The sequence below is a fragment of the Myotis myotis genome, unplaced genomic scaffold (assembly GCF_014108235.1).
Source record: "Myotis myotis isolate mMyoMyo1 unplaced genomic scaffold, mMyoMyo1.p scaffold_m19_p_5, whole genome shotgun sequence".
Classification (NCBI taxonomy): domain Eukaryota; kingdom Metazoa; phylum Chordata; class Mammalia; order Chiroptera; family Vespertilionidae; genus Myotis; species Myotis myotis.
In genome coordinates this window covers 44,559,404-44,575,794 of record NW_023416357.1, presented here as the reverse complement: position 1 = coordinate 44,575,794, position 16,391 = coordinate 44,559,404, and the positions used below count along the sequence as shown (strand labels likewise).

Below are 16,391 nucleotides of genomic sequence, written 5' to 3'. Positions count from 1 at the left end.
TAAATATTGGTTATTCTGAGCCCAGAGGCACAAATGGGTTCCATACTCTCTCAGAGCTTATACTCTTTTGGAGCTATAGAGAAGAAAACAAGCTATGATCATATTTAAGTTCTATGAAAGTGAGGTATAAGATCCCACAAAAGCAGGGAGGTGGGGGAATCACACAGACATAGCAAAAAGAACAAATGGCCGTTGTGGTTGTGAGATTGGTTTTATTGAACAAATAAACACATTGATTAAGCAAACAAGTAAAAAAAATATTGAAGAAGAAAAAAATATATTGAAGATAATTAAAGTTGGTTTCTCACTGTTGGAGAAAATAGAAACGGGGGGAACCAAGATGGCGGCATAAGGTACAAACCTGTACGTGCTGCCCCCCACAACAACATTAAAACCATAACTATAAGACAAAACAGCTATCATCCAGAACCACGGGAAAGCTGACCGAGTGGAAGTCCTACAACTAGAAGGAAAGAAAAAAGCGCATTGAGACCCAGTAGGAGGTAGAGGCGCCAAGAACAAAGGTACAGAGGTGTGCGCAAGGCTGCTGCACCTTGGTGCACGGTTTTTTTCAATCGGAAGGGGATACAAGCTCTCGAACGCACTGAACTCATTTATGGCGAGATACTAGGGTCCCAGGCTCCTACCGGGAGAAACAGGACTGTCTCACAGCAGGTCAGAAAGAGAGGGTGACTTTCTCACAGAGCTGCTCGCAGGGATCATAGTTGCTGTGGGGGCGTGTGGAGTCTGAGTCAGGGAGTCGCTGAGGACACCATTGCTGTTTGCTCCGCCCTGGGGACTCTCTGAGACCCCGCCCCACTCAATTTACATCCCCTCCCAACTTGTGCTTGGCGGCACAAAGGAGACACCTGTGCTTTTGCAGCCTAACAAACTGCAGCTGAATCAGAGAGCTCCAAAACTTCCAAACTCCAAACAAAGAGGAGAAATCTGTTGATATCGCTGTTGCTCCTGCTGGGTTGACTCACACAGTGGTTGACTTGAAGATCCAGGAGCCAGGGTACTTCGGGTCAGATACAAGATTTACTCAGTGAGCACCAAAGCCCCACCGAAGCAAGTCCTACCGCATAGGTTGTCTCCAGCACAGCAGTTCTTCCACTATAGACACAGAGGGTCCTCGCAGTCAGCCAAAAATGCGGAGACAAAGAAGCATGTCAAAAATGAAAGAAATGGAGGAAAGCAAACTAATGGAGGACATAGAGTTCAAAACCACAGTTATAAGGCTACTCAAGAATCTTCTACGAACCTCCGAGAAACTTAGTGAGACCTTCAAGGATCTTAATGAGAATGCCAAAAAAATGGAAAAGGACCAGTCAGAAATTAAACATGACACAGAACCTAGACATAGAACCTACACAGAACCTAGACACAGAACCTACACAGAACCTAGAGACAGAAGAACTTCGCTGGAGAGAACATGGCAAAAGATCCTGGACAGAAACTGGAGACAGAACCTAGAGACAGAACCTAGTGAGAGAACATGGCAAAAGATCCTGGACAGAAACTGGCAACAGAACCTAGAGACAGAACCTAGCGAGAGAACCTGGCTGAAGATCCTAGAGACAGAACCTGGCTACAGAACCTGGCTGGAGAACCTACAGAACCTGGCAATAGAACCAGGCAAGAGAACCCAACCATGCTGATCAACTGAACGCTGCCTCTGTGTCATTCCTTCTTCGCGGACTCCGTCCACACCTTTGGGGTCCCCTGGACCTGCTGGGGTTGGACCCCAGCATTTTTTAATTAGACAAAATAATTCTATTGTTTGGTAGCCAGAAAAGCCTAAAATTTCAGCAACTCAATACATAGAGGTTATTTCCTGTGCATGGAAAGTTCACTCCATGCCCAGTGGCTCTCTAGGACAGCTCCCTTCCAAACAGTGATTTAGGGAACCAGGCTAATTTGATTTTGAGACACTGCTGTCTCAACATGTGGAGTCCAAGGTCACTTAGCAGAAAAAATAAGAAGTGGTAAATTCATACTTGTTCTTAACGGTCTCTACCTGTTCACAGCTCCCCGGTCAGAATTAGTCACACTGTCATGCTTAATTCTCAGTGGGATACGAGGTCTTTCTACCCACTAGGAAGGGGAGGAAAACCAGATATGGTGAGCACTAATCATGCATTTAGACTCCATACTCATATAAGTAACATGCATGTAGAGTTTAACAAATAGGTATGAAAGAATCGACCATCTAGCAGCAGAGGGGAGAACTGAAACACTGCCCCAGGCCTGAGGGTTCTCAGCATGCCTTCCACAATCATAGGCTCTCCCTCCTCCCTGGAGGGGACTGCTGTCCTGATGGGTAATCATAAATGTGGCCAGAATGACCAGCTGACTTCAAGTTTGTAAGCCAAAGAAAACATAATAGTGTTACCCTCAATTAAATTTAAACTTAACCAAGTTACTTTCTGAGCTGATGTAACATTTTTCAGTTTATATTTTGACTTACTGAACACATTTTCTGTCATAAAAGACTTAGTGGCATTAATATGCTATTATATTGTTACTAGAGGCCCGGTGCACAAAAATTTGTGCACTCGGGGGGGGGGGGGGTCCCTCGGCCCGGCCTGTGCCCTCTCATAGTCTGGGACCCCTTGGGAGATAACGACCTGCTGGCTTAGGCCTCCTCCCGGGTGGCAGAGGGCAGGCCCAATCCCTAGGTGCAGCCCCTGGTCGGGCTCAGAGCAGGGCCGATTGGGGAGTTAGGGCACCGCCCCCTGTCATGCACAGAGCAGGGCGATCGGGAGGTTGTGATGCAACCCTCAGTCACGCTCAGGGTAGGGCCGATTGGGGGGTTGGGGCAGCACCCCCTGTCACACTCAGGGCAGGGCCGATGGGGAGGTTATGGCTCTACCCCGTCACACACAGAGCAGGGCCCAAGGGGGGAGAGGGGGTTGGGGCACCACACCCTGTCACACACAGAGCAGGGCCGATCAGGGGGTTGGGGCGCCACACCCTGTCACACACAGAGCCGCAGGGTGATCAGGGTGTTGGGGAGCTCCCCCCTATCAGGCACAGAGCAGGGCTGATCAGGGGGTTGGGGCGCCTTTCCCTGTCACGAACAGAGCAGGGTGGATAGGGAGGTTGTGGCCCCGCCCCCTGTCACACACAGAGCCGCAGGGCGATCGGGGTTGGCACTGCCCCCTGTCACGCTGATCCTGGTGCTGGGAGGCCTCGCGGCTCCGCTGATCCTGGTGCTGGGAGGCATATTACCCTTTTACTATATAGGGCAGAGGCCTGGTGCACGGGTTGGTGCCGGCTGGTTTTCCCTGAAGGGTGTCCTGGATCAGGGTGGGAGTCCCCACTGGTGTGCCTGGCCAGCTTGGGTGAGGGGATGATGGCTGTTTGCAGCTGGTCACACATCCTTCAGGGTGGGGGTCCCCACTGGGGTGCCTGGCCAGCCTGGGTGAGGGGATGATGGCTGTTTGCAGCTAGTCACACACCCTTCAGGGTGGGGGTCCCCACTGGGGTGCCTGGCCAGTCTGGGTGAGGGGCTGAGGGCTGTTTTCAGGCTGGGGGTGACTGAAGCTCCCAACCGTTCCTTTTTTTCTTTTTTCTTTTTTTATTCTGGGTCAGCTTTAGCTTTGCGGCTTGGCTCCAGCTCTTAGGCCTCCGCTGCTGAAAGTAGGTTTCTGGCCTTTGCTTACAATGTTGCGATCCTGCTGGCTGAAGCCCGGCGGACTAAAGCAGGTTTCTGGGGTTTTGTTTAGCTTCTATATTTGTTACATAGTTGCTTAGAGTTGCAGGTCAGAGGCCTGCAGCGGCAGGCGGGGAACATTGGAGTCCTCCGTCACTGAAGCAAGCAAGCCTCATGTTAGTTTCAAGCTGCCTGGCTGCCGACCACCATCTTGGCTGGCAGTTAATTTGCATATTGCCCTGATTAGCCAATGGGAAGGGTAGTGGTCGTACACCAATTACCATGTTTCTCTTTTATTAGCTAGGATACCAAACCACATTTTTAATTTATTATATTATTTAAAGATATTAAAATATAAGCTTTATTGAATCATAGCATAAAATTTTGACACTAACAGTTATTTTAGCATTTTGTTTTTGATTAACTGGAAGAGAAATGTGTAAAATCGGTAAACCTTACATGAGGGTTATTTAGAGAGTACATATTCTTTTTTTCTTTTATTTTTTCAGTTGTTAAAGTAATTTGGATTTAAATTTACTGTATGTTTACATGAGTGCCTGTTTTCTAAAGACAGTACCTAAAAACTGAAAAGATGAAAAAGCATCTAACTACCTTCAGAGAAGCATTGTGGAGGGTGCTAAGCATTTAGACCCTATTGTATTTTCATAATAAATAAGAAAATAATATAGATTAAAATCAGTTTATAGAAAAAAAAAGAAATTAAACATACACGGACTGAAATTAAAAATAATATATAGTGATCCAACAGCAGACTAGAGAATCCCAAGAATCAAGTCAAAGATCTGAAATACGAAGAAGCAAAAAACACCCATCTGGAAAAGCAAAACGAAAAAAGAATCCAAAAATATGAAGATAGTGTAAGGAGCCTCTGGGACAACTTCAAACGTACCAGCATCCAAATTATCGGGGTGCCAGAAGAAGAGAGAGAGCAAGATACTGAAAACCTATTGGAAGAAATCATGACAGAAAACTTCCCCTACCTGATGAAAGAAATAGCCTTACAAGTCCAGGAAGCGCAGAGAACCCCAAACAAAAGGAATCCAAAGAGGACCACACCAAGACACATCATAATTAAAATGCCAAGGGCTAAGGACAAAGAGAGAATCTTAAAAGCAGCAAGAGAAAAACAGTTAATTACCTACAAGGGAGTACCCATACAACTGTCAGCTGATTTCTCAACAGAAACTTTGCAGGCCAGAAGAGAGTGGCAAGAAATATTCAAAGTGATGAATAGCAAGAACCTACAACCAAGATTACTCTACCCAGCAAAGCTATCATGTAGAATTGAAGGTCAGATAAAGAGCTTCACAGACAAGAAAAAGCTAAAGGAGTTCATCACCACCAAAGCAGGATTATATGAAATGCTAAAGGATATTCTTTAAGGGATAAATACCACATGATCTCACTCATTTGTGGAATATAATGAACAACATAAACTGAAGAACAAGGACTGTCCAGAGACGGCGAGGCATTGATTGGACTGTCGGGCCTTGGAGGGAAGGTAGGGGAGGGTTGGGGTAAGGGGGAGAGATCAACCAAAGGACCTATATGCAAGCATATAGGCCTAACGGATGGACATGGACAACGGGGAGCAGGGGGAGCCTGAGGGCATGAGTGGTGGGGGTAGGGGATAATGTGGGGATAAGGACATATCTTAATCAATAAAAAATATATTAAAAAAAGAAAGATAATAGAAACATAGAAAGGAAAAGGGCTAAAAATCTAAGGATCTAAGGTTTTGGATTAGAATTGGAGGTGTTGAATTGGTGTTAGTATGAATTTTTGGTATGTATATACACCATACAAAGAGGAGGGATATTAGTCATAGATGTAGATATGTGCGCATATGCACATACATATGTAGATTTTTAAGCTCAGAGTCTACTGAGGGGACCTAAAAGCAGTGCACCCAACTAATAATGCACCCTTGAGAACCCATGTCTGGATTCCTATACACTGTTCTTCACTGGAGGAATCAGAGCCCTTTGGAGAAAAGATTGATTCCAGAACTAGGCCAGAAAAAGTATGAGATTAACCTGGAACATCTTTTGCCAGTAAGGAAATGCTGAAAATATGATGAGCATTTATGAATATTAAAGTGATGGCTCGATTAGAACACATTGAATATAATAGGAATCAATAAGTCTATACTAAATAAATAAGAAAAGGAAAGCTCTTCCTTACAGTTGGGATACCAATTTATAAGCCTAGAAAGAATGTATTTGGCAACTATCATAGTGCTAAGGAGTTGTCAGTGGATGCTAACCTGGTGCGTTGATAAATGATTAATGAGGAGTAGAATATTGACAATCTTGGAATAGCTCTAATACTAAAAGTAATCAGTTACAAAGAGGAAACATAATGATCTTATAGTGTAGAATCATGGCAGAGACCAACACAATCAGGTGATAAAAGTCAACAGTATGGGTCAGTGGTTGGGCGTCGACCTATGAGCCAGGAGATCATGGTTTGTTTCCAGGTCAGGACGTAAGCCCCCGGTGCAGGCTTGATGCCCAGTGGGGTCGTGCAGGAGGCAGCCGATCAGTGATTTTCTCTCATCACTGATGTTTCTGTCTCTCCCTCTGCCTCTCTGAAATCAATTAAAATGTATATTTTTTAAAAGTCAGTACCACTATTAGTGGGATCAGTCAACATCATGTGCTCTCTAAAGTAATCACTAAGAAGAGCATCACCCCATTTCTGTGATGCTCCTGGTAAAAACAACATTACCTTAGTCAGGAGGTCAGGAAGAGACATCAGATCCTCCTGTAGAATTTTAATAGTCATCCTCTTTAAAACTGGTGAGGACATGATAGGGAAAGGCTAAGGAATTACTACTGCTTAGAAGCGCAGGAAGAAATATGACAACTAAATGCAACATGTGTTCATTGAGGTCCTGGTCCCAGAAAGAAAAAAGAAACATTTTTTAGACAAATGGCAAAATTTGCATGAGGTCTGTGGCTTGGACAGTAGTAATGTATCTGTGGATTTCCTGTCTTGAGAAGTTGTGCTGTGGTGATATAGGAGAATATCCATGTTTAGAAATTATATTCTGCAGTACTTTGGTGTGATGGAGACAATATTTGTGACTTGCTCCCACTTGGTTCTGAAAAGACTTAGGATAAAAGCATAGAGAAAGAAGGAGAAAGGGCGATGGGGCAAATGTGGTGAAATGTCAACAATTGAGCAATTTGTGTCAGGGTGTGTGGAAATCTTTATACCAATTGTGCAATTTTTCTGTAAGTTTGAACTTTAAAAACAATTACACATATTTTAAAGCAAATAGAAGGAAAACTTACCCCAGACTGTGTTTGTAGGAAAGAATTTTGTTAGGAAGTGATCCCGAATCTGGGATCGAAAATATGTCAGCAATAGGCACGTTAGGGTCTGTGAGCACCTTGAGAGGAGAGAGTCTAGTTTTAGTTCTTATTTTATTTTTTATGATTGACAATTAGACATTATTGTTGATTGAATGCATGAATTGAAAAAAATGGAAAGAAATTTGGTATGGCTAGAAATTAGAATGTCAGTGTGGCAATGGCAAGAAATTAGGCTGGAAAGGTTAAGCAGGAATTCAATAAATATATATTGAGTGTGCTTGTAAACAAAAAAAATTCAAGTAATTATAAAATGGCTTGAGAAATGACAGCTCTCTACTGTATCCTAAGTAATTGTTAAGTAAAGAGTTCTGATCTACATATATAAATTCTTTAATATTAAATTCTTTTGAAATAACTTGAAATTATAAGTAATTGGATAAGATTTATCCTGCTTAAAGTTAAATGAATGAATCTTTGTAAAATCTTGCCAATTGTCAGGATTATGTATATATATGTATACGTATATACTTCATAAGATCAATGGGTTTAAATCGCTTACAGCTTTGTTCAGCTCTAACAGCTGCTCAGACAACTATGGAAACTTGCAGTTCAGTATGTATCCTGCTTTGCACCTGCATAAATAAGCTCTGTCTGTTAACCTCCATCTTCTTCCGTTCTAGTTGTCCTTTTTGATGCAGCCAAATTGTGTGAACTTAATTGGAATATTATTTTTATTAATAGTTTCTTAGGGAAAATGTGACTCCAAAAAAATATTCATTAGCCCCTTGGCATTTTAGTCCTGCTGCTCTTGCAATCCCAAATGAGTAAAAGAATCTGTAGAAACAGAGCTTATATTTAAGAAGCAAAATTACTTATCTCAGTACCCTTAGTAAATTAATTTGGAGCAAAGGCATTATACTTCTTTGAAAAATGTGGGACAACTTTTTGCCTAGATATTTGTTCCCCCAAAATGCTTATTTTGCTTGCCAGGATATTTTAGAACTAAGAACTTATATTAGGTTTTTAGACCTATAAAGTTTATAAATGAATGTGAAATATAACAAATCTTGTGAAATAATCAAATGCATTATGTAATTATAGGAATTTTAAAAGAGACTTGTTAAAGCCCTTGTTTTATAAATATTTAAAATACTGCTTTTTATTTTGTTTTTACTAAAAATGCTAGGCACTTGGAGGTGTCCCAGGAAGTCAGCCATTACTTCCCAGTGGAATGGACCCAACTCGACAACAAGGTGACTGTTTAAAGTAAAAGTGAAATAGATGTGCAGAATCTCAAAGGAAATCTTTTATTCTTTTAAGGAATTTTTCATTTGAATAAATCTTCCATAATTATACCAGTTGCATTTTTGCAGATGGCATGGCCAAGTGATTTATATTTTTAGCTAAGTCTTAATTATGCATAATGATGAAGGCAGTGATAACATAAGAAACAGAATAATTAAGCACCACGCAGAGAGGAGACTCCTAGCCTCTGGTTTGGCACCCATGCTCATTTCCTAGCTAATGCCTCCCTACTTTTATTTTAGGACATCCAAATATGGGTGGGCCAATGCAGAGAATGACTCCTCCAAGAGGAATGGTGCCCTTAGGACCACAGGTAAATAATCAGAAAGTAAACGCTGAGTTTTTTGCCTTTATTTTATATAAACAAACTATGTTATTTCCTGGGTTTTGTTGTATGTCTTAAAGGCTTGATATAATACAGTTGTTAGGCTCTTGAGAATATAATATCTGTAACATCTAAATTGATGTAGCAGCAAACCATATTTACAGGTGCTGTCACATATGCATTCAGTACATTTAAGAAAATACATAATAGTAATTATTATAAAAAGATAACTATTGCCCTTTGTTAGTTATATTGAGGAAATATATTAAAATTTATAGAAAATTGTTATAAAAGATAGCAGCCATATAAATTAAGTGGTTAAAAATATTAAATAAAATAAACAATATAAAATATTTCTCTGTCTTTGGGAGGATGTCATTGACTATTTTATACTACCATATTTCTTTATAGAACATCGAAATAATAGAGAATCATTTAGAAATAACCATTGGAAATTTGTCTTGCTGAACAAGCATAGCGCTATCAGTAAACATCAGATGTTAGCCCATTTCTCTATCAAAATTTCCCAGAAGTATACACTGAGGTCAAATCTATCCTAGCTGTTGGTGACATTTCTTAAGTATGCTGTTCCAGGATATTATTTATTTTGGCTGAAATATCTTTTTTGTCTTCCTTGTAAAAACTGCATGGGGTAGAAATTAATTTTATAATGTTATATTTCAAAGAAACTAATCCAAATCCAGAATTTAAAATTTCTACCTCATGGGTCAGAGGTTAGCATGTCATAACACTGGTTAAAAGAATGCATTAATTTATTTTATTTGTCCTTTTCAAGAAAAACATTATTAGTGACAGTTTTCAGAATTGTTTCATGTATCTACTTTTAAAACTTAAGATTTTGTTGTGTGGCCAAAGGAGTCAGAGATTTAGAATCTAACACCCAGGAGTTTTTAACCAATATACAGTAATAAATGATTGAACTGTATTGAAACATGAAGTTCATATAACCTAATTTTTCAGAAATACCGTATTACATGGGGAAAAATACTATGAGATAGTGAGATACTCAGGAAAGAATAATTTCTTTCATTAAATTAAATATATGTGAGATATTCAGTCAGAAAAATAATTTCTTTCATTTAGGCTCGTCTTTATGTGCTTTCTTAAGATCTTATAAAAATCTGATTTCAATATTTAAAATTATTTTCCCTGTTCTTACTCATGTTAGCAATAATAATTTGTGACCATCATTAAGCTATTAATAGTAATTAGAATTCATAAAATCTATAGGATATTTCATTGATTGAATATACAGAAGTTTTTAATAAACTAAGTATTTAATGAACTAAACCAACCAATTTGGCTACACAGAATGTAAAGGCTTTTTTTCCAAAAGATTTCCATAAAAGCTATATTTTAAAGACACATCAAAACTGCATGCCTATAATTTAATCAGACTTAATTCAGTTCACTTACTTTTCAGATAGCTGCTCTTTATACTTTTGTCATTCCTAGACCAATATTTTTAATAGTTTGAAAACTAGAGTCTGACTTAAGAGTCTATTTTGCAGTGTTTGAAATAAAAAGCATACCGGTCTATGTTTTGGTTTAAAAATAACTGTATGGCCGAAACCAGTTTGGCTCAGTGGATAGAGCGTCGGCCTGCGGACTGAAAGGTCCCAGGTTCGATTCCGGTCAAGGGCATGTACCTGGGTTGCGGGCACATCCCCAGTAGGAGATGTGCAGGAGGCAGCTGATCGATGTTTCTCTCTCATCGACGTTTCCAACTCTCTATCTCTCTCCCTTCCTCTCTGTAAAAAATCAATAAAATATATTTAAAAATAAAATAAATAAAAATAACTGTATGTTTTGTTACAAGTAAAAAATTCAATGTAAGATAGCATATTTATGGTTAGTAATCTCTTATTAATGAGTTTTAATAAGTTTATGATATAAGTGTGAATCTTTCTTTGCATATTCAAACCCAAAGAAAGTAGTTTATTTCTTCCATTTGGATTGGTATCCTTGCTATCTAATTCTATATAATTTGAGGGAAATGAAGTGTTTTGTGTGAGTTTACCTAAGAAGCCAGAAATACCTACACTCATTTTGTAAAAAAAGTAAATTTCATTTACTTAAATGAAAACAGGAATCATATGAATGAATAATAGATAAAAAGCGAGGTAAAAATCATTTGGAATGGGGAATTCTTGTGAGGTATTTACTCATAACACCTGCTATATAAAATATAGGCATTATAAACTGTGAAATGTGTAGTAAAGGTTAGTTGTGTTTCTTGAAAGAAAATAGGAAAACAACTTTCATAACAGACATTTAATCATACAGATGCCACCTAAGAGTGGAATGCACCTGCTTTTTTTGTAGTTGAATTATAGAAGCATAATGTTGTTTCTGGCTTTATGCACAAACAAAATGTACATCTTGTTCTTATTATAGGTACTATTGCCATTATTTTTTGAGCTTTAGATTAGTGTGGTGAAGAGGGATAATAGTTACCTATTGGAATAATTTAATTACTAGAACAAAGAACTATATATTGTTTAGTGATTCTTATACACTGCTGATTTAGGTAAAGTACACCCCTAGGACAATAGTAAACATGTGATTAATATTTATTGCATGGATGGAGAAATAAAAGTTTGCTCTAAATCCTGGCATATTTTTCCCACCTATTAATCTATTTTAAATTAAAAGTTCAGTGGTAACACATGATTTTTTAAAATGATATCACTATCTTTTTAATAGAAAAGCAAAATTATCTATTTAATCAAGAAAAATCACTTTCCTAATACCAAAATTTGAAGTCATTTTTTACTTGCTTTTGTGCTAAGAAATACTTAGCTTGTCTGTGTTCTTATACTCAGCAGGTGCCATGTAATTAACAGAAAAATTCATCAAGAATACCCAACTATTTCTAGTTCTTCTAGAAATCTAAAGGCTAACTGATTTACATACAAATGAAAATATACTATGATTTCCAACTCAGATATTGGAGGTGGAAAAATGGTGAGATGGAAATACGTGATGGGCTGTCATGTAAAGAGAGAGTAAACGGATTTCTGTATTTTCAAATATAAGATGGGAGGTAGAATTTAGTTCAGGATAAGGGAGAAATTTCTAGAAATTAAACTGCCCAATCATGGAAAATCTCTGTAAACTTTCCAAGCAGAGTCTGAAGAGCCATTTTGTCAGGAACATTGCATTGAGAGTGAGATTAACCAGATGGAATTGTATAGCTGCCATCAACTTTAAAATTCAGCGATTCTAAATTAGCTCTTTCTATTCTGCCTTTGTTGATACCACTTGGAAAGCTAGTTGTTATTCTTTCTTATATTCCTGTTTTCTTTTTGCTTCAAATTAATCACAAAATGTAAATATTTTATAAATCTATCAAATTATATGTTGAATAATTTCTTTCTTCCTGTGACACTTGAGCACTGGGTATACAAAGAGGAGTAAAAGGTGCTCGCTGTTTAGCAGGAGGAGCAGAAACATAAAGAAAAACTATTATGCAGCAGAAAAACAATGTAGAAAGGAAATATGCATACTCTATCAGGGAGTCATTACATAAAGAAGCTAAGTACTTCTGTTAGGCTTGAGAGCTCAAGGGAAGCTGATGAGAACTCATTTAAAGTTGGTCCCTTATTAATGGTGACAAAAAATAGCAGCTATAATTTTGGAGCACCAGGTATCATGCTTTTAATATACCAAGCACTATCATAGATGTTTATATGATCTCATTTTATCCTCCCACAAGCATACAAGGGAAAAGACATTATCACTCTATAGATAAGGAAATTAAGGTGTAACGGATCATTGGGAGGATCACTGGCCCAAGATCACACATGTAGAAAGAGGAGCAGAGGAAATGGGGCCGGGGGTGTCTTTCTGGGTCCAGAGCTATGAGGAAGACTGATGTTTTCCTTGATACTATAAAACACAGGTCGTCGCCCTAACCTGTTTGGCTCAGTGGATAGAGCGTCAGCCTGCGAACTGAAAGGTCCCAGGTTCGATTCCAGTTAAGGGCATGTACCTTGGTTGCAGGCACATCCCCAGTAGGGGGTGTGCAGGAGGCAGCTGATCGATGTTTCTCTCTCATCGATGTTTCTAACTCTCTCTCCCTCTCCCTTCCTCTCTGTAAAAAGTCAATAAAATATATTTTAAAAAAACAACAACAACAACAAAAAACAAACAAACAAACAAAAAAACACAGATCTTCTAAGACCAAAACTAAGGGGAAACTTTCCTTGTGTAGCATTTCTATTATACTTTACCATTCAGATTTTTTCCCAATGACATTCTTCTCCTTGCTAATACTATCACTGCCTCCACCATGCTTGATCCAGAGGTTAAGGAAATAGCTATCCTCAAAGTGTGGATAGAAACCATTCTACTGTCCCGTAGCCCACAAAATCAGGATGTTTAAGTAAGATTTCCTGAAAGTAAAAGAAATAAACAATGAGAATAGCATGTAAGTAAATAAATTACTTATAAACTGTGGCTTACTCTCTGGAGTTAACAAACTTTCTTCATTGAATATTTCTTTGTCATCTTAACACCTACTATACAAACGGCCACAGCACATGAGTTGACACGAATAAATTTATATTGCTTGTTTCTGAATCACAAGATACTCTGTAGGTTGCAGGATGTAGCTGGGATGAGGGGAAGAAGGTAAGAATTGTAGGAAATGAGGGCAGGAAATATGTGAATAACCCCACAGAGCCATGCTGAGGAGTTGAGTCTATATTTGATAGGCAGTGCGGTCATCATGGCTTTTAAATGACTTGTAGAAAACTAAGTTTTAGGACCAGAGTTTTAGAGGGCAGTATGGAGAATAGATTGGGAGAGGGAGAGGCTGAGTCAGAGAGACCAATTAAGACAGTAAAGTAGTCTCAGTAAATGACAAATGTTAGTGTTACAAGGAGAGCCCCACTTCAAGAGTTGTTTCACAGGTAGAATCAATAGATTGTGGTAACTCACGGGATACAGGAATTGAAAGAAAATGAAGAGATATCAAAGCTCGTGGAGATTCTTGGCCCAGACTGTTGTGTGGAGGTCATTCCACAGACTGAGGAAAGTAATGTAAAGGGCAGTCCTGAGAGAGAATATTCAGTGTACTGTCCGACGTGCTGAGCATGAAGTGGTAACCAGTGGAAACATTCATGTGAAGTTCAACATGAGTTACCCAGGCACTTCTGAGATCTATCATGACATAATAGAAAATATTTGGGATTCCTAATAGAAATAGTTATTGAACTAATAGGAGCAGATAAAATTGCTTATAAATATACATTTATTGAAATAATAAGAATGGTTATTCTTAATGGTAACTTCAGTCATTTGGCTCTTATGGAAATTAAAGTAAACTAATATATGCATGTTAAAACATTAAAATATTTTTATCATTTGAATGATAGAAACCTATTGAATCATAATTTATGCATACATATTCGGAGTTTATCTTAGTTTTCATATATTTTTGTACATTGGTATTAGTGCATTTCTGTGTTGGATATATTATTTTGTGAACAGAAGTTTGCATTCAACTTTCTTTTGTTGAGTTCACCTGGAGGTATTTTTTTCCAGACTTTATGTAAATGTTCAGGGTCTGACAATTTCAAACATGTTGACTAAGTATTTTCTTTAAAAACCTTTTGAAATTTGTGAAATGTTTTAAAGTTCACTGTTGTACAGATATGCAAATTAATAAAGATATGTTAAATATCATTGCAAGTATACCTTAATCATTTAACATGCTACAATGACCTTACATATTTACATAATTTTTAAAAGACACAAACCAAAGTAATTGTTAAAATAGAAGCAAAAGTACAAGAGTGGACCCTTCAGAGAATGAATTGCACAGGCCTTATCCAGTCAGGAGTTGTGTAGGGAAATCATTAACCTGATCTCCTTTCTTTCCCCCCTCCTCTTTGGTTTTGTTTTTTTGTTTTGTGGTAGTCTGACCCTTGGTTATCATTACAGAACTATGGAGGTGCAATGAGACCCCCACTGAATGCTTTAGGTGGCCCTGGGATGCCCGGAATGAACATGTAAGCAAAATGCTGTATTATCCTATTTTCCGTCTTCAAAAGCCACACTGATTTGTAAGACAGTTTGAGCTCTTCAGTTCTGGGAGGTGTAAAAGTGGAGTAAGCATGAGCTATAGTGTTTGCTTCATTTTTCAGAACATATTCTCTATGGTTTTCTTCCTTCCCTTGTACCTTTCATTTCTTTTCCATTTTCAGATGCCATAAATGCCAACTTTTAGCCTGTTTCTTTTTTCTTTTATATTTTATTTAATTATCATAGAAATGAAGTTTTTAAATAAATAAATACGTAGTCTCCATATCATCTACACAAAAGTATGAAGAGATCATACTTTTCTTAACTCTACAGAAGTGAACAATTGAATATTGGTAACTTCATTTTAATAGGTACCTAGTGAGTCCTAAGAGTAGCATTCCCAGCTCTTCTATATGTGCCTTTTGCTTTGTTGGGCCCACTCTCAACACAGAAAGAATTCTCTCTGGTAATATCTTCTATACTAAAGAACTTCCATAGTGTAGGGTGAATTTCCTTTTGAAAAATCAAGGTGCACTTAGATAAAGAGTAAACAGTTTGGTTTTTTTGTTGGTTGGTTTTTATGAAAAGGCCTTTTAAGCCCAAAGACAGTGGGTTGTTTCTATTAGCCAATATCATGCAATTTGTTAAGGAATTTTTAATTATCCAAGTTGCCCTCACAGTTCTATAAACTGTAAATTAGGATTCCTGTAAATTAGGATTCCTTCAAGATTGTTGTTAGTGACTTTGATTAGTTAACTAGAGGATCAATTCCATGATGTGGCTTAAAGAAAGCTTACAGAAATTATGAAGATGTTTAATATAGGGTTGTGGGTAGTCTCCTCTAGTCTGTTTCCATCATCCATGTTTTGGTCACTTACATATCAAATTAAACAACTCTGCCATCATTTAATGGCATTGAAGATATACTGTGATATACACATAGGGATTTTCATGTAAAGCATTTTTGCCTAAAATAGAAAATAGGTTAATAGGTGGGTATCAGCCAGACTGAAAAGTAACAGAACAAAGAGGAAAAGTAGGTCAAATTTTCCTATCACATATTTTCACTTTTAAAGTAAAAATGGATAGACATGAAGTTTAACTTTTCTTAAGTCCCTCAAAGGCCTAGCCTTTATTAATGGTTGCTGCAAGGAGTGAGTGATATTTTGTGCTGATATCAAAGCTGAAGATTTAGGTATGTATATAAAATTTACTACCTAAGATTCTAACTTTAAAATGTAATAGCTTTTAAGGAATATAATTTTGAATACTATATATACATGTAAGGAGTATACATTTTGAATACCATGATCAATCCATAATTATCATTAAATATTAAGAATGCATATAATATTTTATGACCCTTTGTTATAATTAAATACACACATAATTATGAGACCCAAATAGCTGTTAAATTGTCTAGTTCCTTTATTACACATACTTAAATAGATATATATGGGTACATTTAATTCCCTAGAGTATGAAGACTAAAAATATGGATGAAAATCCTATACAATAAAAACCTAATATGTAAATCGACCGAACGGCGGAACGACCAGTCGCTATGATGCGCACTGACCACCAGAGGGCAGATGCTCAACACAGGAGCTGCCTCCTGGTGGTCAGTGTGCTCCCACAGGGGGAGTGCCACTCAGCCAGAAGCCGGGCTCATGGCTGGCAAACACAGTGGAGGTGGTGGGAGCCTCTTCCA

At 38.1% G+C, this 16,391-nt stretch overlaps 1 protein-coding gene across 6 annotated transcripts in view; it reads left to right on the top strand.

Moving 5' to 3' along the window:
- Window positions 1-16,391, top strand: part of SSBP2 (single stranded DNA binding protein 2) — a 222,080-nt gene that overhangs the window by 172,579 nt on the left and 33,110 nt on the right. For 3 of the 6 annotated variants that reach the window (XM_036308309.1, XM_036308314.1, XM_036308310.1), the window contains 3 exons: window positions 8,186-8,252; window positions 8,547-8,617; window positions 14,576-14,667. In XM_036308309.1, coding sequence (XP_036164202.1) covers window positions 8,186-8,252; window positions 8,547-8,617; window positions 14,576-14,667 — 230 coding nt within the window. The remainder of the gene's footprint in view (window positions 1-8,185; window positions 8,253-8,546; window positions 8,618-14,575; window positions 14,668-16,391) is intronic. The other 3 variants (XM_036308315.1, XM_036308312.1, XM_036308311.1) reach the window with 1 other exon arrangement.